Source organism: Mustela nivalis (genome assembly GCF_964662115.1).
Source record: "Mustela nivalis genome assembly, chromosome: 2".
Classification (NCBI taxonomy): domain Eukaryota; kingdom Metazoa; phylum Chordata; class Mammalia; order Carnivora; family Mustelidae; genus Mustela; species Mustela nivalis.
The window spans coordinates 36,353,913-36,375,785 of NC_139021.1; the positions used below are offsets into that span (position 1 = coordinate 36,353,913).

Consider the following 21,873-nt stretch of genomic DNA (forward strand, 5'->3'; position numbering starts at 1 on the left):
GGTAGAAACCCGCTTGGACCCTCAGTGAGCACCTACCTTTACTGTGTGGCTGAAAGGTTTCACTCCAACAGTGTCTGTTGAGAACAAAGATTCTCTGATAAGAATGTACCTCCTTGAAGATTTGTCCTACTATACAGCAGAACCTGGTACATAGTAAATGCTTTATCAATATATGTTGAATCTATACAATGTATATTTTGTATCCTAATGTATTTTCCACAGAGCTTGCTGAATTGACTTAATGCTATAAATCCAAGTTATTTCAATGAAAATCAAGCCTGACACACCTACAATACGACTGCCTTACCCTTACACACCACTTTCCATCAACTTCCAGTTGCTTTCTTTTAAAACACTCGTCTTAACAAAAACCCTCTCACAAATACATCCATTAGAACTTGTTCAGCTCTGCTAGACGGGTAACTGCTTCTGCAGTAGCTGGGTCATGTCTCTATGGAATCGCCCACCACTTGGGACTGATACTAATCTGTTTATGTCGGTTTCATTGGCTGGGCTCTGAGCTCCTAGAACTTGGCTGTCTTAGTAACCCTTTACCCAAACCAAACGATTATTCGCATAAGGTTAGTCAATAATGAAAATGACAGTTTGTGCACGTGGTTTGCGGGATGCATGGGCCCAGGATCATTTGCACTGTATTTGTAAGGTACATTTAAAAATATTACATACTGAATATCTTTGTATCTCTAATAAACTCATATCAACTCTGTATATGAGTAAGATTAATATCTCCAAATTACTATGGAAACCGACTTAAAAGGTCAAGCCTTTAGTCCAAGGTCTTAAAGGGAAGAAACTAACTACATGCACTTCAAATAAAGCTGCGAAAGTCCGGAGGCGCGCCGGAGGTCTTTTGAACTCTTCCGGCCACCGTCACAGGGTCCTTTCCGCCGCTTCTTCTTCTGCGCCTGCGCACGGCTGGAACGCCGTCCATTTCATTATCAGTTAGGAAGGACGTTAGGTTTGAGGTTGGTGTAGAGGTGAGTCGCGTTGGTTTGCGTTTTTCCTCAGGGTTCACCTACCTGCTGCGTTCCGTTGCCTGCCCTTGCTCATCCCTGGAGTTGAGTGCTGCCCGTATTTCCGCGGTCGGGGAGCCTCACTTCTGATAGGGGTCGACCCCTGCACGCCCCCGCTGCGGCCTCAGGAAAGCTGCGGGCAGCCGGGGCCAGGTGGGCTGCAGCGGTCTGGAGGAAGCAACTGGGATTCGGAGGCGGCTGGCCCGCCTGGCCTCCGCTGTGTTTTTTCCCCCAGTGTGACCTTGGTTAGGTCATTTTGACTTGTCTGGCGCCAGGGAGTGGTGGTTTCTTCCTCAGAGGGGTCGTGAGGCTAAGGGGCAACGTGGGGGAAAACAGCAGCGTCTACCCGGGGTCGGTGCTTGCTTGCTGTGTGGTAACGTTGGTGATTCGCCTGCATAAGCTGGAAAAGGGTCACCGTGCCTGATGGCGGGGAGGGGGGCGGAGGGAAAGGTGAGCGTCCTGCAGCCTCCCAGCCCTCCGGCCTCCTGGGCCTAAGGCCTGTGGGACAGCGCAGCAGGGTTGGGCTCCGGCCCGAGTGTAAATCGTTTACCCCGTGACCTTGGAAGAGTTACACGTCACCTCCATGTACCCTAATTTTCTGGTCAATAAAATGGAACCAATGAGCTGATACTTAAGTTCTCAGAAGAGCAAATGTCTGTAAATGCGTTTGCACTTGTCAGTCTAGAGCCCCTGCTTATCTGAACTGAGACTGGGAGATTTTTGTTTGTAGTTTTTGCTCCCCACTGTGCCGCAGTCACCTTGCTTATTTAGGATTGTTGGTCAGCGTGTGGGGCGGGGTTGGGGGGATGCGGGAGGCAGCGAAACCCTGAAGCGGACTAAACCTTTAAACACCTTAGGCTTAAAAAAATAATAATCAAAACAAACACTTTAGGTTTTGTGGGAGGAATTATGCCTGTGCTCCTCTAGGTACTAAAATGAATTCTGTGTAAGAGTTCTTTAGATATCTTACTGTGTTCTCAGAGGTGTTCTTATTATTTTACTTATCAAGCAGAATAACTACCATGACTTCCAGTGCTTTGACGAAACCTCAGATGCGAGGCCTTCTGGCCAAGCGTCTGCGATTTCACGTTGTTGGAGCCTTCGTTGTATCCCTGGGGGTTGCAGCTTTCTATAAGGTACGTATGTTTGATTTTTATTTTGGTCCAAAAATGTGTGTTCTAAATTTGAAAATATTTTCATAAGTAGTTCTGAATCTTTTAAAGAAACTCCTAATGTGCCCCCTTCCTTCCCCCACTTAACTCAGTGTGAGAGAAAAATTCCTCATTCTCTACATAGCTTGTTCTCCATCTTTCAAGGAAGCTGTATTAGTTTGCTAGGGTCCAAAGTACAACACATTGGGCGGTTTAAAACACAGAAGTGTATTTACTGTTCTAGGGGCTAGAAATCCAAGATCAGTTTGGCTGCAAGGTTGATATCTCTTGAAGCCTCTCTCCTTGGTGTGTAGAAGGGTTTCTCCCTTTGTGTTCACACAGTCTCTCTGTTACCATGTTTTTGTTTGAATTTACACTTGAAAGGATGTTAGTCATTTTGGATTAGGACTCACCCTCCAAGGGTTATTTTAGTTTATCTCTTTAAAGACCTATCTCCAAATACTGTTACATTCTGAAGTACTATGGTTTAAGACTTCAACACATGAATTTTGGAAGACAATTCAGCTCGTAACACAAGGATATAATTTTATTAAAGCAGAGGGATGGGGATGGTGGTGTTTGGCAGCTTGAAGAATTTGTTGCCACAGAACTGCCTTTTAACTGCTGTGCTTTCTGTGGATTTTAACATTATGCCTTTTGGGGCTTTTTTTAGAATACATTTTTTATATTACAGTAAACTAGAGATAAAATTTAGCCATTTTTAAGTGTACAGTTTGGTGGTATTAATTACATTTATAATGTTGTATGACCATCCCCACAACCTGTCTCTATAACTCATCTTGTAAAACAAACTATATCCATCAGACAATAAACCCATCCCTTCTCTATCCATTCTGTCAAACATTTCTTTCTGTATCTTACTTTGACTCACTCTAGGTACCTTATGTAAATGGAGTAATACATATTATTTTGTCTTTTTTAACTGGCATATTTGAGTTAGCATAATGACCGTCAGGTTTATCCATATTGTAGGATATGTCAGAATTTCCTTCCTTGTAAAGAGTGAATAATATTCCATTGTATGGGGTAGCTGAATGGCTCAGTTGGTAAGGTGTCTGCCTTTGGCTCAGGTCATGGTACCAAGGTCGTGGGATTGAGCCCTGCGTCTGGCTCCCTGCTCAGTGGGGAGCCTATTTATCCCTCTCCGTGCTGCTCCCCCTGCTTGTGCTTTCTTTCTGTCAAATAAGTAAAATCTTTAAAAATAATTCCATTATATATCTGTACCACATTTTACTTATTCATTCACTTTTGATGGACGTTTGAGTTGCTTCCATGTTTTAGCTATGGTGAATAATGCTTCTATGAACATGGGTTACAGGTATCTCTTCAAGACTCTGCTTTTAGTTTTTTATAGTATATATCCAGAAGTAGAATTAGTAGGTCATATGGTAATTCTGTGTATAATTTTTCAGGCAACCTGATGGTTTCTGTAGTACTGTCTGACATTTTACATCCTGCTACTTTGTTGAATTTAGTTATTGGTTCCAGCAGGTTTTTTCTCTGGAATTTTTAGGGTTTTCTGCATATATCGTCTGTAAACAGATGATTTTGTTTCTTCCTTTCCCATTTAAATACCTTTTATTTCTCTTTTTGCCTAATTGCTCTGGCTAGAAGTTAGAATACTGTGTTGAAAAAAAAAAAAAAGAATACTGTGTTGAATGGAAGTGACAAGAGTAGACATCATATGGGTTATGTTGAAGTTTCATTCTGTTCCTATAGTTGGAGTGTTTTTATCATGACAGGATATTGAATTTGTTAAATCTTTTTTTGGATTGAGATTTCTTTGTTTTTTTTTTTTTTTTCTTTCTGTTAATATACATTACATTGATTTTGTATGTTGGACCCTTGGTATGTTGAACCATCCATGTATTCCAGGAATAAACCTCACTTGTTAATTGGATACAGTCCTTTTAATATGCTGCTGAATTCAGTTTGCTAGTATTTTGTTAAGGGATTTTTTTTTTCTTTTGCATCAGTGTTTGTAGGGGATTTGGGTCTGTAATTTTCTTGTAGTGGTTTATTTCTGGTATCAGGGTAATGCTGGCCTCGTAAAATAAATTAGTTAAGTGTTCCTCTACTTCAGCTACTTGGAAAGATTTCAGAAGGATTGGTATTCTTTATTCAGAAGGATTTTCAGTTTTCTTGATATTTTTAAAGAACCTGTTTTTTTGGCCTTGTTGATTTCTTTTTTTTCCCCCCCTTGTCTCTGTTTTGTTGATCTCTGCTCTAATATTTATTTTTTCCCTCCTTCTAGCTGTTTATCTTGTTCTTTATCTGGTTCCTTGAGTTATGTTAGGTTGTTGATTGAGATCTCTCTTGTTTTTTAATATATGTGTTTCTAGCCAAAAATTGCCCCACCTTTGCACTCCTTTCATTGTGTCCTCTAAATTTTGGTGTGTTTTGTTCTTTCATTTGTCTAAATATTTTCTGATTTCATTCGTTTTGTCTTCTTTCTCCCATTGGTGGTTTAAGTGTGTTGCTTAATCTCCACAGTTTTGTGAATTTTCCAGTTTTCCTTCTGTTACGATTTCTGGTCTCATGCCATTGTAATCAGAGAACATACTTTGTATAATATCTGTCCTTTTAAATCTTTTGAGACTTAATTTATGGCCTGATACATGGTCTGTCCTGGAAAGTATACAATGTGTAATTGAGAAGAATGTGTATTCTGGGGGCACATGGGTGGCTCAGTCAGTTAGTTAAGTGTCTGCCTTCAGCTGAAGTCATGATCCCAGGGTTATGGGATCAAGGCCTACGTCAGGCTCTCTGCTCAGTAGGGGAGACTGGTTGTGTCTTTTCCTCCTCCTGCTTGTGGAGTCTGTCTGTCTGTCTCTCTCTCAAATAAATAAATAATAAGTAAATCATTGTTTTTAAAAAAAGATTGCGTATTCTGTTGTTGGGTAGAGTGTTCTTTGTATGTGTGTTAGATTTTGTTGGTTTAATGAGTTAAGTCCTCTTTCCTTATTTAGGTCTGGTGTGGTTTTACCTGTCATTGAGATTGGGGTATTGAAATGTTCAGGTGTTACTATAGAATTATTTTTTTCTTCAATTCTGTCACTTTTTGCTTTATATACTTTGCTGGTGAGTATATTTTTCTAATTATATAAATTCTTACTGTGTTGAAGCTTTTATGATTATATAAAGTCCTCCTTTGTCTCTTGTGACCTTTTTATTTTATTTATTTATTTTTAAATTTATTTATTTTTAAATTTTTAAAGATTTTTATTTATTTGACAGATCACAAGTAGGCAGAGAGGCAGAGAGAGAAGGGGAAGCAGGCTCCCTACTGAGCAGAGAGCCCGATGTGGGGTTCCATCCCAGGACCCTGAGATCATGACCTGAGCTGAAGGCAGAGGCTTAACTCGCTGAGCCACCCAGGCATCCCTCTTGTAGTCTTTTTGATTTAAAAGTCTTATTTTGTCTGATATTAGTAAAGCCACTCTTGGTCTCTTTTTTATTGTTTTTATAGAATATCTTTTTTTGCACCCTTTCCTTTCTGTTTTTGTCTTTGGATCTGAAATAAGTGTGTTGCAGGCAGCATATATAGTTGGGTCATTTTTAAATCCATTCTGCAGTTCCGTGAGGAGTGTATGTGTAGATGCCTTTGAATGTGCTAGTCTTTAATGTCAGGCTCCCAAAAGGAGAAAATGAGAAAAATGAGAGAGGGGAAGAAAGGTGCTCTATCCTTTTCAGTCTGGGCCTCTGAACAAAAGCAGCGTTAGCTATCAGAGTACAGATCCCTGGTATAGGGAGGAGAGGGTCCTGCTTTCCCATCTTTGTTCCAGAAGGCTTCCTATAAACTGCTTCAGGAGCACCTGCACAGCTGTCTGCCTTGGGAATGGGGAATGGTTAGCTGTTAAGTTGCTAAAAGCTGAAAGTGAATGAAATTAACCTGACCACAATTTAGGATTTAAGCCTTACTTTGGAAATTGTATGCTTTTAAGAGATCCAGAGTTTCAGGAGAGTTACATTAAACAGATTGTGCTAGGGCAGTTGTGTTGGTGGTGAGAGATTCTTGGTGTTCCTACTCTCACTTTTTTCCCAGAATGCTCTATGCATTTTGTGTTTCTCAAAGTCTTAATTTTATATTTACAACTTTTTTTCTATAAAATTGTTGAATTTATGCCTTTAAAGTTAGGGTGAATTTGAAGTGCTGCGGGGAGGGAGAACAACTTGAGCAAAAGCACTAAGAGGTCTGTGCTTTGGGACCCACCCTATGAGGAGATAGGCATAAAAATGTAAACCCTTTACATACATCCTCCTTGAGATAGTTGCTACCTGGCATGTAGTGGGCATGAAATAAATGTTTTGGGAAAAGGGTGGATGGATGGATGAGTAAATGAAATGGGAGTGAGGAGAGGAATTTGGGGAAGTCATTTCTTCACTCTCATTGTCACTATCAAACTTCAGGCCTTGGTAACTTGTGTGGATTCTTGCCACTTCTGACTTTAGCCTGTAGAATAGATCTGTTTATGGTATTGAGTTCCTGCATGTGTAGTGTGCAGTGGCTTTCAAAATTTTGACTTACAGTAAGAAATGTATCACCTACTGGCTGCAGTCTTCTAAAGTGGTTTCATCACTTTAGAATGGGTTCTGGGTGATTGCTGAAACTTGGTCTTGATTTTAAGATACTTTGTGATTAGCTCTTTCTGCCTTTCCATCGTCTTCCCAGCAGTCCTAATAAACTCAGCTTTATAATAAACTTTATAAAGTTTATAAAGTTATAAACTTAACTAGTTATAAAGTTAAAGTTTATAACTTTATAAACTTTATAACTAGTTGATATTAGAAAATTTCTGCTTTCTCCCGTGGGTTTGTACACAACAGGAATGTCTTTCATCCCATTGTGTGGCAGATTCCAGTATATCCTCAAGGCCTACTCCACTGTTATTTTTTGGAGTTGCAGCCTTTTCCTCCAGATGTGTTGGTAGTGTTCTGGTAGGTTCTCAGTCATTTGTACCAAGACTGTACAATATTGGAAACATTGTACTTTAAGTAATATTTGCTTCAGGTTGTGTCTGTTCTACTAAATTAAGACCCCATGTCAGACCAATTGTCAGTCTATTCTGAATGAAAAATTTTAAAATTTGGTTGGTAGATTAGTCAGTGTTGTGTATAGTTAATTAGTGTTTGAGTGGAAGGAAAGTTCAGAAAGCACTGAGGGCAGGGCGCCTGGGTGGCTCAGTGAGTTGAGCCTCTGCCGCCTTCTCAGGTCATGATCCCAGGGTGCTGGGATCCAGCCCCGCATTGGGCTCTCTGCTCAGCAGGGAGCCTGCTTCCTCCTCTCTCTCTGCCTGCTTCTCTGTCTACTTGTGATCTCTCTGTCCAATAAATACATAAAAATCTTAAAAAAAAAAAAAGAAAGCACTGAGGGATCTAGAGTTATTAAAGAGTGAGGTGGGTGTAAACTTGGTTCCCTTGGTAGATGCTTGCATCGTTCATTTCCCTTATGCACTTGGTGTTGAATGCTTTTAAAGATTTGGCCTTTATTTTGTTCTCAGTTTTAACTGATTTTTCCAATTTTGATCAGCTTCTTTGCCTTTTATATAAAGTCACCATCCATTAAATCATTTTGATTAAGTTAATCTGCTAAGTCTAAATTCCTTAATACGGGTTAGATTTTGAGGCAAATAAGCAGTGCTTATCCTGAGTAGATTTTTTTCCTCATAGGTAATTAGTATTATATGAATTAGACCTTTCCTAAATCTTCAGGTATTTGCTTATCTGTATAAGGCCTCATATATAGATTTTTGGGTTTCAAGGAACTCATGGAGTAGTGGATCTAAATTGATAGTTTGTATTCTTTTTGTTGCTGAAGTCTGGATTTTTCAGACTTAAAAAGTCTTAAGTGTAATAGAAAACAAAATAATTTAGGTGGGGTTATAACATCCATTTGCTTTTATTTTGGGGTTCGCTGAGCCTTTTACTTTATTTTAATCTACCATAATTTTATATATTTTTTAAAGATTTTATTTATTTACTTGACAGAGATACAGCAAGAGAGGGAACACAAGCAGGGGGAATGGGAGAGGGAGACCAAGCAGAGAGCCCAATGTGGGGCTCAATCCCAGGACCCTGGGATCATGATGTGAGCCTAAGGCAGATAGGCTTAATGATTGAACCACCCAGGTGCCCCATCCTATCATATTTTTAAGAGGAAAATATTCTTTTTTTTTTTTTTTTTAAAGATTTTTATTTATTTATTTTACAGAGATAACAAATAGGCAGAGAGGGAGGGAGGAAGCAGGCTCCCTGCTGAGCAGAGAGCCCGATGCGGGGCTCGATCCCAGGACCTGGGATCATGACCCGAGCCAAAGGCAGAGGCTTTAACCCACTGAGCCACCCAGGTGCCCCAAGAGGAAAATATTCTTATTTTAAGAAATACTCAGTTGCCTTCTGGGTAATATGCTGGCCTCGGTTCAGAGGGTTGCATTGGGTCTCCTGTCTCGTGGTCTTACTGGAAGAAGTTGGGAATTTTCATAGGAGGTGAGGCAGGAAAACTGGTCAAGTAAAGGACTCTGTAAGTACCAAAGGTCATGATTCCATTTATTTCTGCAGTACCTAAATGGAAGTAGATTGGCACTTGAAGAATTTTTTTATGCAGGATGGGATATGATTTTGGATTATAACCCACACATTGAAATCTACTAGGTAGTGTTTTGTGGAAAATAAAAATCTTTGCTACATGACAGACCTGGGTTTGAATCCTGGTTGAACCCACCTACCACCTAGTGCTTTTTCCTAGACCTTAACTGGGTTACTTCTATTCTGAGTTCCATTTCCTCCTGTGTAAAACAGGTCAATATATATCCTAAGGGTTTAAATGATATTGAAGTGTAAATCACCCAGAACTGTTTTTGCCATATAGAAAGCTTTGGGTGTCTTTCAGAGGCTGATGGGGACAGAATTGATCTTACTTCTTTGAAGTTAATATAAGTTAATTAAGTTAAATTGAGCAAGAATATATTAGCATGTGTCTGCTTTGGAGATACTAGGTTTTGCTGGAGGGAACACTGCTGTCTTCTCCCTAAAGCATTTCAGCTTTCTGGGTATCTTCCTTTGGCTCTTAACCAGTCTTCATACCCACACCCAGCAAAAGGAATAATCTGTCCCCAGGCGAAGAAGGCCCCTTTGTTGAGTAGTTTCCTTGAGGTTGCTTTATCCTCCCTTGCATCTGTGTCAGTGCTTCCAGCTTTGTCTTAGGAAATACAGAGTTCAAGTTAAAGGTAAACACAAACATCATGATTTATGTTGTCTTTGGATATTGTTTCTAAAATGGCTTAAAAAATAAGCCCTAATGGGATATGTTATTTTTTAGTTTGCTGTGGCCGAACCAAGAAAGAATGCATATGCAGATTTCTACAGAAACTACGATTCCATGAAAGATTTTGAGGCGATGAGGAGGGCTGGTATCTTTCAGAGTGCAAAGTGATTTTGGAATGTAAAGGTAATGTTGCTGTTGAAATTACTGTTTAAAATTTTTAAAAAATTATGGTAAAATACGTTGATTGTTAAGTATATTCACATTGTTGTACAACCAGTCTCCAGAACTCTTCATCTTGCAGGATGACCTTTTGAATTACTCTCTACTCCCTCATCCCCTGGCAACCACCATTCTGTTCAGTATCTCCGAATTTGACTAAGTACTTCATTTAAGTGGAATCATATAGTATTTGATAGGCTATAATATTTGGCTTATTTTACTTAACATAATGTCCTCAGAATTCATCCATTACAGTATGTGTCAGAATTTCCTTCTTCTTTAAGGCTAAATAACATTCCATGGTATGTATATACCACATACTGCTTATTCATTCACCTCTAATGGATATTTGGATTGCTTCCCCCTTTTGACTGTTGTAAATAATTTGCTATGATAGGGGTGCCTGGGTGGCTCAGTCTGTGAAGTGTCTGACTCTTGATTTTCACTTGGGTCATGATCTGAGGGTTGTGAGATGGAGCAGGGTGTGGAGCCTGCCTTCTCCTCCTACCCCAAATAATAATGATGTTGCTATGATATGTGCAAATATCTCTTTAAAACCCCTTTTAATAGTGGGTATGTACCCAGAAGTGGAGTGGCTGTATCATATAGTAGTTCTGTTTTTAATGTCGAAAGGAAAACACTGTTCTATTTAACATAGCGGCTGCACTATTTTATACTGTCAGTAGTGCAGAAGGGTTCCAGTTTCACTACATGGTTGCCAATACATTTTTTTCTATTATTTTTCATAGTAGCCATCCTAATGGGTATGAGGTGCTACTGGATTTTTATTTGATTTGCATTTCCTAATGGTAATGATGTTGATCATCTTTTCTCATGCTTGTTGCTCATTTATATGTCCTCTCTGGAGAAATACCTAATTAAATTCTTCACCCATTTTAATTAGTTGGGGTTTTTTTTGTTGTTACGTTGTAGTTCTTCAAAACTCTTACCAGATACGATTTGCAAATATATTTTCCCATCCTGTAGATTACCTTTTCATTCCATTGATTGTCATCTTTGCACAGGCATTTAAAATTTTGATGGGGTTTATGTAATTTTTATTGTTGCCTGTGTTTTTGGTGTCCTATAAGAAATCATTGCCATATCCAGTGTCATGAAACTTAACATTTTCTTGTAAGTTTTATAGTTTTAGGTCTTTGATCCATTTGAGTTAATTTTTGGATATGAGGTAAGAAAAAAGGGTACAACTTTTTTTTTCATAAATATCCAGTTTTGCACTAGCATTTGTCTTGGCACCTTTGCTGGTAATTTTTTTTTACTGTATATATAAGGGATTATTTTGGGCTTTGTTCTGTTGCATTTGTTTATATTTCTGTTTTTATATCAGTACCACACTACTTTGACTACTGTGGCTTTTTAGTAAGTTTCGGAACTAGGAAGTGTTAGTTTTTCAACTTCGTTGTCTTTTTTAAGATTGTTTACGCTATTCAGGGTCCTTTGATAGTTTTTATGAATTTTAGGGTGGATTTTTTTTGGCAAAAATGTTGGGATGTTGATAATTATATTATGTAGGTCACTTTGGGTAATACGGACATCTTAGCAATTACAAGTGTTCCACTCCATGAACATGAGATGCCTTTCCATTTACTTATGTCTTTAATTTTTTTCAGCAGTGTTTTGTAGTTTCAGTATGTAGGTCTTTGGCATTCTTGACTAGTATTGTACATATTTTTTTTGATGCTATCGTAATTGGGATTGTTTTCTTAATTTTTTTTTTCTGATTATTCATTGTTAGTGGATAGAAACACAGCTGGTGTTTGTGTGTTGATTTCATATCCTGCAACTTTGCTCATTTAGTTTATTCGGACAGGTTTTTTTTGTTTGTTTGTTAGAGCATGCGCTGTGGGCAAGCTGGGGGGAGAGGGAAAGAATCTTAAGCAAGCTCCATGCTTAGTGTGGACACTGATCCAGGGCTTGATCTCACAACTCTGAGATCATGATGAGCCAAAATTGAGATGGATGCTTAACCAACTGAGCCACCCAGGCTCCCCTATTCTAACACGTTTTTTGTGTGGAATCTTTAGGATTTTCTGCATGTAAGGCCTGCAGACAGAGATAGTTTTACATCTTCCCTCTCACTTTAGATGTCTTTTATTTCTTTCTCTTGTCTGAGCTGGCTAGAACTTCTAGTCATTTGTGGAATAGAAGTGGTGAAAGTGGGCATCCTTTATCTTTTTCTTGATCTAGAGAAAAAGCTTTCAGGCCTTGATCAGTGAGTATGATATTAACTGTGGACTTTTCATATATGGCTTTTATTATGTTGCTGTAGTTTGCATTTGTTCCTAATTTATTTTTTTCTCCCTGTACAGTATTTTTCATCTCCATGACTTGTTTTATAACTGGAAGTTCGTAGCTCTTAAAAACCTTTCACCTGTTTTCCCATCCCCACTCCTCTCCTTCCCCATACCCAGTTCTCTGTATTTAGAAGTCTGTTTCCTGACTTGCTTCACTTAGCATAATATCCTGTAGATTCATCCATGTTGTGGCAAATGGCAGCATCTCATTCCTTTTTATGGCTTCATAGTATTTCACCATGTATGTATGTTTGTATGCGTGCATAGTTGTGTGTACCCTATAGTGAAACTATTGGATCATATGGTAATTTGATTGTTAACTTTCTGAGAAACCTCTGTATTATTTCTTTCCTTCTTTCTCCTTCCTTTTTTATTAACACACAATGTATTGTTTGTTTCAGGGGTACAGGTCTGTAAATATTAGTCTTAACCCAATTGATAGCACTCAGCATAGCACATATCCTCCCCAATGTCCATAACCCAGCCACCATATCCTTACCCCCCTCAAACCTCCAGCTATCATCAGTTTGTTTCCTGAGATTAAGAGTCTCTTACAGTTTATCTCCCTACCCACCATAATACCCCCCCCCCACAAATTCCTCTTGTCAGAGAGATCGAATGATAATTGTCTTTCTTTGATTGGCTTATCTCACTTAGCATAATATCCTCTAGTTTCATCCACGTGGTTGCAAATGGCAAGATTTGGGGTTTTTTTTTAATGGCTGCATAGTATTCCATTGTATGTATATACTACATCTTTTTTATCCATTCATCTGTTGATGGACATCTCGGTTCTTTCCATAGTTTGGCTGTTGTGGACATTGCTGCTATAAACATTGGGTGCATGTGCCCCTTCGGATCACTACATTTGTATTTTTAGGGTAAACATCCAGTAGTGTGATTGCTGGGTTGAAGGGTGGCTCTATTTTCAACTTTTGGGGGAACCTCCATACTGTTTTCCATAGTGGCTGCACCAGCTTGCATTCTCACCAACAGTGTAGGAGGGTTCCCCTTTCTCTTCATCCTCACCAACATCTCATTTCCTCACTTGTTAATTTTAGCCATTCTGATGGGGATGAGGTGGTATCTTACTATGATTTTGGTTTGTATTTCTCTGATGCCCAGTGATGTTGAACACTTTTTCATGTGTCTGTTGGCCATTTAGATGTCTTTGCAGAAGTGTCTGTTTATGTCTTCTGCCCATTTCTTGATTGGATTATTTGTTTTTTGAGTGTTAAGTTTGATAAGCTCTTTATAGATTTTGGATACTAGCCATTTATCTGGTATGTCATTTGCAGATATCTTCTCCCATTCTTTCAGCTGTCTTTTTTAGTTTTGTTGACTGTTTCCTTTGCTGTTCAAAAGCTTTTTATCTTGGTGAAGTCCCAGTTGTTCATTTTTGCCCTTGCTCCCCTTGCCTTTGGCATTGTTTCTAGGAAGAAGTTGCTGCCACTGAGGTCAGATAGGTTGCTGCCTGGATTCTCTTCAAGGATTTTGATGGGTGCCTGTCTCACATTGAGGTCTTTCATCCATTTTGATGTGGTGTAAGGAATTGGTCCAGTTTTGTTCTTATGCATGTGGCTGTCCAAATTTTCCCAACACCATTTGTTGAAGAGACTTTCTTTTTCCATTGGAAGTTCTTTCCCGCTTTGTTGAAGATCAGTTGATTGTAGAGTTGAGGGTCTGTTTCTGGGCCCTTTCTTCTGTTCCATCGATCTATGTGTCTGTTTTTGTGCCAGTACCATACTCTCTTGGTGATTACAGCTTTGTAATAGAGCTTGAAGTCTGGAATTGAGATGCCATCAGCTTTGGTTTTCTTTTTCAACATTCCTTTAGCTACTTGGGGGTCTTTTCTTTTTCCCATATACATTTTATGATTATTTGTTCCATTTCTTTGAGAAAAAAATTGATGGTATTTTGATAGGGATTGCATTAAAAGTATAGATTACTTTAGGTAGCATAGACATTTTCACAATATTTGTTCTTCAGTCCATGAGCATGGAACATTTTTCCATTTCTTTGTGTCTTCCTTAATTTCTTTCATGAGTACTTTATAGTTTTCCGAGTATAGATTCTTTGCCTCTTGGATTAGGTTTATTCCTAGGTATCTTACGGTTTTGGGTGCAGTTGTAGATGGGATCGACTCCTAATTTCTTTTTCTTCTGTCTTACTGTTGGTGTATAGAAATAGAGCTGATAAAAAAGCAACTGATTTCTGTGCATTGATTTTATATCCTGATACTTTACTGAATTCCTGTACAAGATCTAGCAGTTTTGGAGTGGAGTCTTGCAGGTTTTCCACATAAAGTATCATGTTATCTGCAAAGAGTGAGAATTTGAGTTCTTCTTTGCTGATTCAGATGCCTTTTATTTCTTTTTGTTGTCTGACTGCTGAGACTAGGACTTTTAGTGCTATGTTGAATTGCAGTGGTGATAGTGGACTGCCCTGCCGTGTTCCTGACGTTAAGGGAAAAGCTCTCAGTTTTTTCCCATTGAGAATTCACTGTGGGTTTTTCATAGATGGCTTTGATGATGTTGAGGTATGTACCCTCTATCCCTACACTGTGAAGAGTTTTGATTAAGAAAGGATGCTATACTTCGTTAGATGCTTTTTCAGCATCTATTGAGAGTATCATGTGGTTCTTGCTGTTTCTTTTATTAATGTATCACATTGATTGATTTGTGGATGTTGAACCACCCTTGCAGCCCAGGAATAAATCCCACTTGGTCATGGTGAATAATACTTTTAATATACTGTTGGATCCTATTGGGTAATACTTTGGTGAGAATTTTTGCATCCATGTTCATCAAGGATATTGGTTTGCAATTCTTGCTGGGGTCTTTGTCTGGTTTTGGGATCAAGGTAATGCTGGCCTCATAAAATGAGTTTGGAAGTTTCCCTTCCATTTCTATTTTTTGGAACAGTTTCAGGAGAATACGAATTAGTTCTTCTTTAAATGTTTCGTAGAATTCCCCTGGAAAGCCAATCTGGCCCTGGGCTCTTGTTTGTTGGGAGATTTTTTTTTTTTAAAGATTTATTTATTTATTTATTTGACAGAGAGCAATCACAAGTAGATATAGAGGCAGGCAGAGAGAGAGAAGCAGGCTCCCTGCTGAGCAGAGAGGCCAGTGCAGGACTCAGTCCCAGGACCCCGACATCATGACCTGAGCCAAAGGCAGCGGCTTAACCCACTGAGCCACCCAGGCGCCCTTTTGGGAGATTTTTGATGACTGCTTCAATCTCTTTACTGGCTATGCATCTCTTCGAGTTTTCTAGATCTTTCTGGTTCAGTTTTGGTAGTTTATATGTCTCTCTCTAGGAATGCATCCATTTCTTCCAGATTGTCAAATTTGCTGATGTATAATTGCTCATAATATGTTCTTATACTTGGCTTGTATTTTTTTAGTGTTGGTTGTGATCTCTCCTCTTCCATTCATGATTTTATTAATTTGGATCCTTTCTCTTTTCCTTTTGATAAGTCTGGCCAGGGGTTTTTCAGTCTTACTGTTTCAAAGAACCAGCTCCTAGTTTCGTTGATTTGTTCTATTGTTCTTTTGGTTTCTATTTCATTGATTTCTGCTCTGATCTTTATGATTTCTCTTCTGCTGGGTTTAGGCTTTCTTTGCTGTTCTTTCTCCTCCTTTAGGTATAGGGTTAGGTTGTGTACTTGAGATCTTTCTTGTTTCTTGAGAAAGGCTTGTATTGCTGTACTTTCCTCTCAGGATCGCCTTTGCTATGTTCCAAAGATTTTGAAGAGTTGTGTTTTCATTTTCATTTGTTTCCATTAATTTTTTTCAATTCTTTAATTTCCTGGTTGACCCATTTATTCTTTAGTAGGATGCTCTTTAGCCTCCATGTATTTGAGTTCTTTCCAACTTCGCTCTTGTGATTGAGTTGTAGTTTCAGAGCATTGTGGTCTGAAAATATGCAGGGAATGATCCCAGTCTTTGGGTACTGGTTGAGACCTGATTTATGAGTCAGGATGTGATCTATTCTGGAGAATGTTCCATGTGCACTAGAGAAGAATGTGTATTCTGTTGCTTTGGGATGGAATGTTCTGAATATATCTGTGATGTCCATCTGGTCCAGTGTGTCATTTAAAGCCTTTATTTCCTTGTTGATCTTTTGTTTAGATGATCTGTCCATTTCGATGGTGTGTGTGTGTGTGTTAAAGTCCCCTACTATTACTGTAGTATTGATGATGTGTTTCTTCGATTTTGTTATTAACTCGTTTATATAATTGACTGCTCCCATATTAGGGTCATAGATCTTTAATATTGTTAGATCTTTTATTGGACAGACCCTTTAAGTGTTATATAGTGTCCTTCCTCATCGCTTATTAGAGTTTGGTGTTTCCAAATTCAGTTTTTGTTTGTCCTGGAAGCCTTTTATCTTTCCTTCTGTTTTCAGTGACAGCCTAGCTGGGTATATTATTCTTGGTTGCATATTTTTCTCGTGCTCGAATGTATCATGCCAGTCCTTTCTGGCCCGAGAGGTCTCTGTGGATAGGCCTGCTGCCAATCTGATTTAATATCCCCTGTTATATGTGTGCTGTAGACCTCTTTTCCTGAGCTGCTTTCAGGATTTTCCTTGTCACTCTGAGACTTGTAAGTTTTACTATTAGATGACAGGGTGTGGACCTATATTTATTGATTTTGAAGGGGGTTCTCTGTGCCTCCTGGATTTTGAGGCTTATTCATGGGCATATTATGGGAATTCTCTGCTATGATTTGCTCCAATATACCTCTGTCCCTCCCTCTCTTTTTCTTTTGGGATGGATCCAGTTATTCTAATACTGTTTCGTCTTATGGTATCACTTATCTCCCGAATTCTCCCTTTGTGGTCCAGTAGTTGTCTCTTTTTCTCAGCTTTATTTTCCATCATTTGGTCTTCAATATCACTAACTTCTCTTCTGCCTCATTTATCATAGCAGTAAGAGCCTCCATTTTTGATTGTACCTCATTAATAGCTTTTTTAATTTCAACTTGGTTAGATTTTAGTTCTTTAATCTCTCCAGAAAGGGATTCTCTAGTATTTTCCATGCTTTTTTTGAGCCTAGCTAGCACCTTGATAATCGTCATTCTGAACTCTAGTTCTAACATATTATTACTGATGTCCATATTGATTAGATCCCTAGCTGTTGGTACTAACTCTTGTTCTTTTTTTGGGGTGAGTTTTTCTGCCTTGTCATGTTATTCAGGTAAGAATAGATGAATGAGAGAGCACAATACTAAGAGGGTAGCAACGAAAAAAAAGAAAGGGAAAAAAATATATGTGTGTTTGTGTGTGTATGTTGGTAAATAGAACAAAGCCACACATTTGATTTTGGGTGTATTTTGGTCTGTTAGAAGAAACTACCTCCCAGAATTTTACAGAAAGAAAAACTTGTATATATATACAAATAAGGGTAAAATGATGAAGGGATGGAATAGGACTGTGAAGATGAAAATTAAAAAAGATTCTAAGGAGTTGATGAGTTAGTTAAAAAAAGAAAAAAAAGAAAGACTGTGATCAGGCTGGAGATTGGAATAAAGCCATGTGCTAGATTTAGGGTATATTTTGATCTGTTAGAAGAAACTGTATCCCAAAATTTTAAAGAAAAAGCTATACGTATATAAAAAATAAGGTTAAATACAGTGAAGGGGTAGAATATGACTATAACAATGAAAATTTAAAAATTTTTAAAAAGGTATTAAGATAAAATAGTTAACGTTATATAGGAAAGAGGAAAAATTTAAAAAAATAAAGTGAGAAAGGTAAAATTTTAAAAATTTAACTTTGAAAGACTAGGGAAAAAGCCCTGAATTCTTTGTGTTGCTTTCCCATAGCTCTGGAGTTCTGCAGTTGTCATTGATCTGTGAACTTGTTCTTGGCTGATGTCTGCCCAAGGCACTGCCCTTGCCAGGCCAGGCTAAGTAATCTCAGATTTGCTCTTGGTAGCTTTTATTCCCAGAACACTTTCCGTATAGCTTTGGAGGACAGGAGTGAAAATGGCAGCCTCCCAATCTCTGGCCCCGCAGGAGCGGGAGAGTTCAGGGCCCCACTCCTCAGTGCGCCCTTGGAGAAAAGAGGTCAGTCACTCCTGTCTCCCTGGTCTCTGGCCACACTCCATGCTCACCTGGCCTGTGACTGAGTGTTTCTGTCTCTGGCACATGGTCCCATTTGCAGTCTCCAAACCCAGCAGATTCCTGCAGTGTGCTCCCATACCACTCCTCCTAGAGGAGGAAGGACAAGGGTCCCTTTGGATCTGCCACTTGTGGGGTTCCTGCTTGAAGAGCAGTGGCTGACTGTTTAAGGTAACCCTGAGCTGAGAGCCTACTTCTCGGCTCTGTCTCTGCAGCTGGCTTCCCCGTTCTGATACCTGGGAGCTCTGTCACACTCAGACACCCCTGGTCTTTTTATGGCCCCTCGGGTCCTGAGACCACACTGTCCCTGCAATGGCTCCACCCTCCACTTAGCCTCTGGAGTGACGTCCCTCAGTGGAGAAGACTTCTAAAAAATTTCGTTTTGTGCTCCACTGCTGTACCGCTTGCTGGTCCCTGCTCCCACGGTCTCTCTTCCTGTATTTAGCCTCAGATTCACTTCTCCGCACGTCCTGCCCTCCGCACGTCCTGCCTTCCAGAAAGTGATCAGTTTACTGTTCCTAGAATTGCTGCTCTTCTCTTTGATCTTCTGTAGGTGTTCAGAATGGTTTGATAACTATCTAGCTGAACTCCTGGGACCTGATGATATTTAGGTCTCCTACTCCTCTGCCATCTTTGTTCCTCCCTCTGTATTATTTTCCATAGTGGTTGCACTAATTTACATTCCCACCAACAGGGCACTAGGGTTTTCTTCTCCACGTCCTCACCAACATTTGTTATCTTTTTTTTTTTTTTTTTTTGATACTAGTATTCTCACTGGTGTGAGGTGTTATCTCATTCTGGTTTTGATTTGCATTTCCCTTATGATTAGTAATATTGAACATCTTTCAGTATGTCTGTTGGCCATGTGTGTCGTCTTTGGAAAAATGTTCAGATCATTTCCCTATTTTTAGTTGGATTATTTGTTGTTTTGGTGTTCTTTATATACTTTTATTAACCCCTTATCAGGTACTTGGTTTGCAAATATCTTCTCCCATTCAGTAGGTTGCCTTTCTTTTTGTTGATGCTTTTCCTTTGCAGTGCAAAAGCTTTGTATTTTGGTGTAGTTCTAATAGTTTATTTTTCTTTTGTTTCCCTTGCCTGAGGAGACGTCCATAAATATGTTGCTAAAGCTGACATTCAAGAGATTACTGTCTATGCTTTCTTCTAGGAGTTTCATGGTTTCAGGTCTCACATTTAGGTCTTTAATCTATTTTAAGTTCATTTTTGTCTGTGGCATAAGAAAGTGGTCCAGTTTTCCCAGCGCCATTTATTGAAGAGATTGTCTTTTCCCTGGTATATGCTTGCCTCCTTTGTCATGTAGACTAAAGGACCACGTAAGTATGGGTTTATTTCTGGGCTATATTCTCATCCATTAATCTTTGTTGTGTCTGTTTTTGTACCAGTACTATAGCTTTGTAGTGTATTTTCAGATCTGGGATTGATATCTCTGGCTTGGTTCTTCCTCATAATTGCTTTGGCTGTTCATGATCTTTTGTGGTTCCATACAGATTGTAGGATTTTTTTGTTCTGGTTCTGTGAAAAATGCTGTTGGCATTTTGATAGAGATTACATTGAATCTCTAGATTGCTTTGAGGAATACGGATATTTTAACAATTCAAGGTCTTGAATCCATGACTTTCCATTTATTTGTATCATCTTCAGTTCTTTTTATCAATGTCTTAGTTTTCAGAGTGTCAGTCTTTTCATCTTGGTTAGATTTATTCCTAGGTATTTTGTTGAGTGCTTTTACTGTGAAAACAAGTCAGAATGTTGCAAGCAATTTTAATTTTTACCTTCTATCCTGTGGGAGGAGCCAGGAATTGGTCAGTTTCCTTCTGATCACATTGTATTGCACCAAGGAGGGGGTGAGGCAAGAGTGAGAAAGAATTCCATGAAATTTCCTGGCCTTTTATGTTTTTTTTTGTTGTATTAATGTTTGGTTGCTGCAGCTTCTTAACTGGTTTCTAGTGTTCTCACAATTCTTTATATTCAGAATCTTTTCACGTTATGCTATTGTTGCTTGCTAGATTGGCATTAGGAGAATGTGCTTTAAAGTACTTAATAGAAGTACTTAAAAGAATTTTGACTCCTTTTATAGTTTAGCTAGGTGCCCATTCCATAAGTGACTAGGTGGCCCTCCAGAGATTCTGATTTGGTTTGTTAAATCCACAAAGTCCTTAGGCCCATGGATAAGATTCTGCTGACAATGAAGAAGTGACTTGTGTGCTGATGAAATGTCCATTGAATCTGAAAGCATGTGAAACTTTTCATACTCTGCAATCTTATCATTCATGTATTTAACTTTATTCAAGCTTAACATAAAAGCATATAGAACAATTTAAGTAATGATTCCACCCACTACCCCTATGTGAATTTGATGTGACAAGGGAAATGTCAGTCAGCTGTTTTTTTAGGCAAAATGTTTCTGAATGAACATTCTAGCTGTGATGTGCATAGTGGTGTGTGGGTGTGTATACATGTGTATGCATGTATATATGTATGTATGATTTTCCTGGGGTATGAAGACCTGCTGCAGTTGACTTTAGCTTTTTAGAAGACTCAAGGATAATATGAACATAGTAACTTCTACCTAATTTAAAATTAAAGGAACTATCTGAAATGCAGATAGATGCATGCACAAAGTATGTACTTTATTACTTACAAAAAATAGGAAGAACTTTATTTCCAGCCATTGGAAAATTGATAAGGAATTAGTTTTTCATACCACGGACATGATGTCCATTAGAAATGATATTCACAAGTAGCATGAGGTTATATAAATAGAAAATATTTTACATAAAGGTGATCTCTGTTTAATAAAAATTGCACAGAAAAAAGACTGAAGGTAAAAAGATCAAGAAAATATTAATGGTTCTGTATGGACTCTTAACATTGCTGTTTTCTTGCAGCTTTGACATTTTCACAATTTCTACAATGGGTATGCATTTCATCATCAGATGTTAACAGTCTAATTTGTAAATGTTACATTTTTACTTTTTTTTAAATAAGAAGTTGTATTCTTGTAAAAAAAAAAAAAAAAGCCAGTAAGGGGGAAAAAGAAAACAGTGAGAAAAACAGATTTGGAGACAGGAATAGAAATATTGTTTAGAACAGGTGGGCTGCTGCTTTTAAGAACAGTATGTGGGTATGAGATGGGAATGGAGGAGAGAGGACTTGAGAGGGAGGAAAAAGGTAAAATTTGGTCAATGAAAAATAAGAAATTAGAGTAAGGTGTACTGTGCTCAGAAATGGTTTTCTCCTGGGCAGAACGTGAGTGAGCAAAGTGTAGGCTCCACTAGTAGGAGTAGACCTCATGTGACTTTAACGATGGTGAGGTATTAAGAGAATGCTTGTCATTAACTTAAGCCACTGTTTTTTTTTTTCCACAGAATTTCTTTGGGTTGAGTTCAATTGAAGTTTGTCACTGACCTATGTGTTCCTGAACTATGAAGCACGGATATTGGGTTATGGAATTGTCTTGATAAATAAACAACTAACACATACTTTGGACAGTAGGTTTCTGTTTAATTATTCTGATAATTCAGGGTTGGAGATTTTAACTCTGTTTATGAACCTTAGGATGATTAACTTGATTTTAACATTTCTTAAAACTACCATGGTCTTCGAATATTTTTCATTGCTCTGGTGTTTAATTCACTGAAATACTGGTAGGTGCACTTTCTTCATCCTGGGTCATGGATTTAAGGGGGTCTACATGAGTCTGTAAGACCACTCACTATACTC

The 21,873-nt window shown here is 38.5% G+C and overlaps 1 protein-coding gene across 5 annotated transcripts; it reads left to right on the forward strand.

The window, feature by feature from the left end:
• The first annotated feature begins 616 nt into the window (after positions 1 to 616).
• COX6C (cytochrome c oxidase subunit 6C) lies at positions 617 to 21,644 on the forward strand. 5 transcript variants are annotated; one of them, XM_082722784.1, is made up of 4 exons: positions 617 to 998; positions 2,044 to 2,170; positions 9,525 to 9,653; positions 21,519 to 21,644. In XM_082722784.1, the coding sequence occupies exons 2-3, from the start codon at positions 2,057 to 2,059 to the stop codon at positions 9,636 to 9,638; spliced, it is 228 nt and encodes a 75-aa protein (XP_082578910.1). In that variant the 5' UTR covers positions 617 to 998; positions 2,044 to 2,056; the 3' UTR covers positions 9,639 to 9,653; positions 21,519 to 21,644. The 5 variants fall into 5 exon arrangements, with proteins under 5 accessions (XP_082578910.1, XP_082578911.1, XP_082578912.1 ...); XM_082722785.1 differs by having other exon boundaries at positions 889 to 998; positions 2,047 to 2,170; XM_082722786.1 differs by having other exon boundaries at positions 998 to 1,187; positions 2,047 to 2,170.
• Positions 21,645 to 21,873: the final 229 nt, after the last annotated feature.

Coding starts and splice junctions, on each gene's coding strand:
- COX6C (XM_082722784.1), top strand. CDS start 2,057: ATGACTTCCAGTGCTTTGACGAAACCTCAGATGCGAGGCCTTCTGGCC. Junction 2,171..9,524: donor GGGTTGCAGCTTTCTATAAG/GTACGTATGTTT, acceptor GTTATTTTTTAG/TTTGCTGTGGCCGAACCAAG.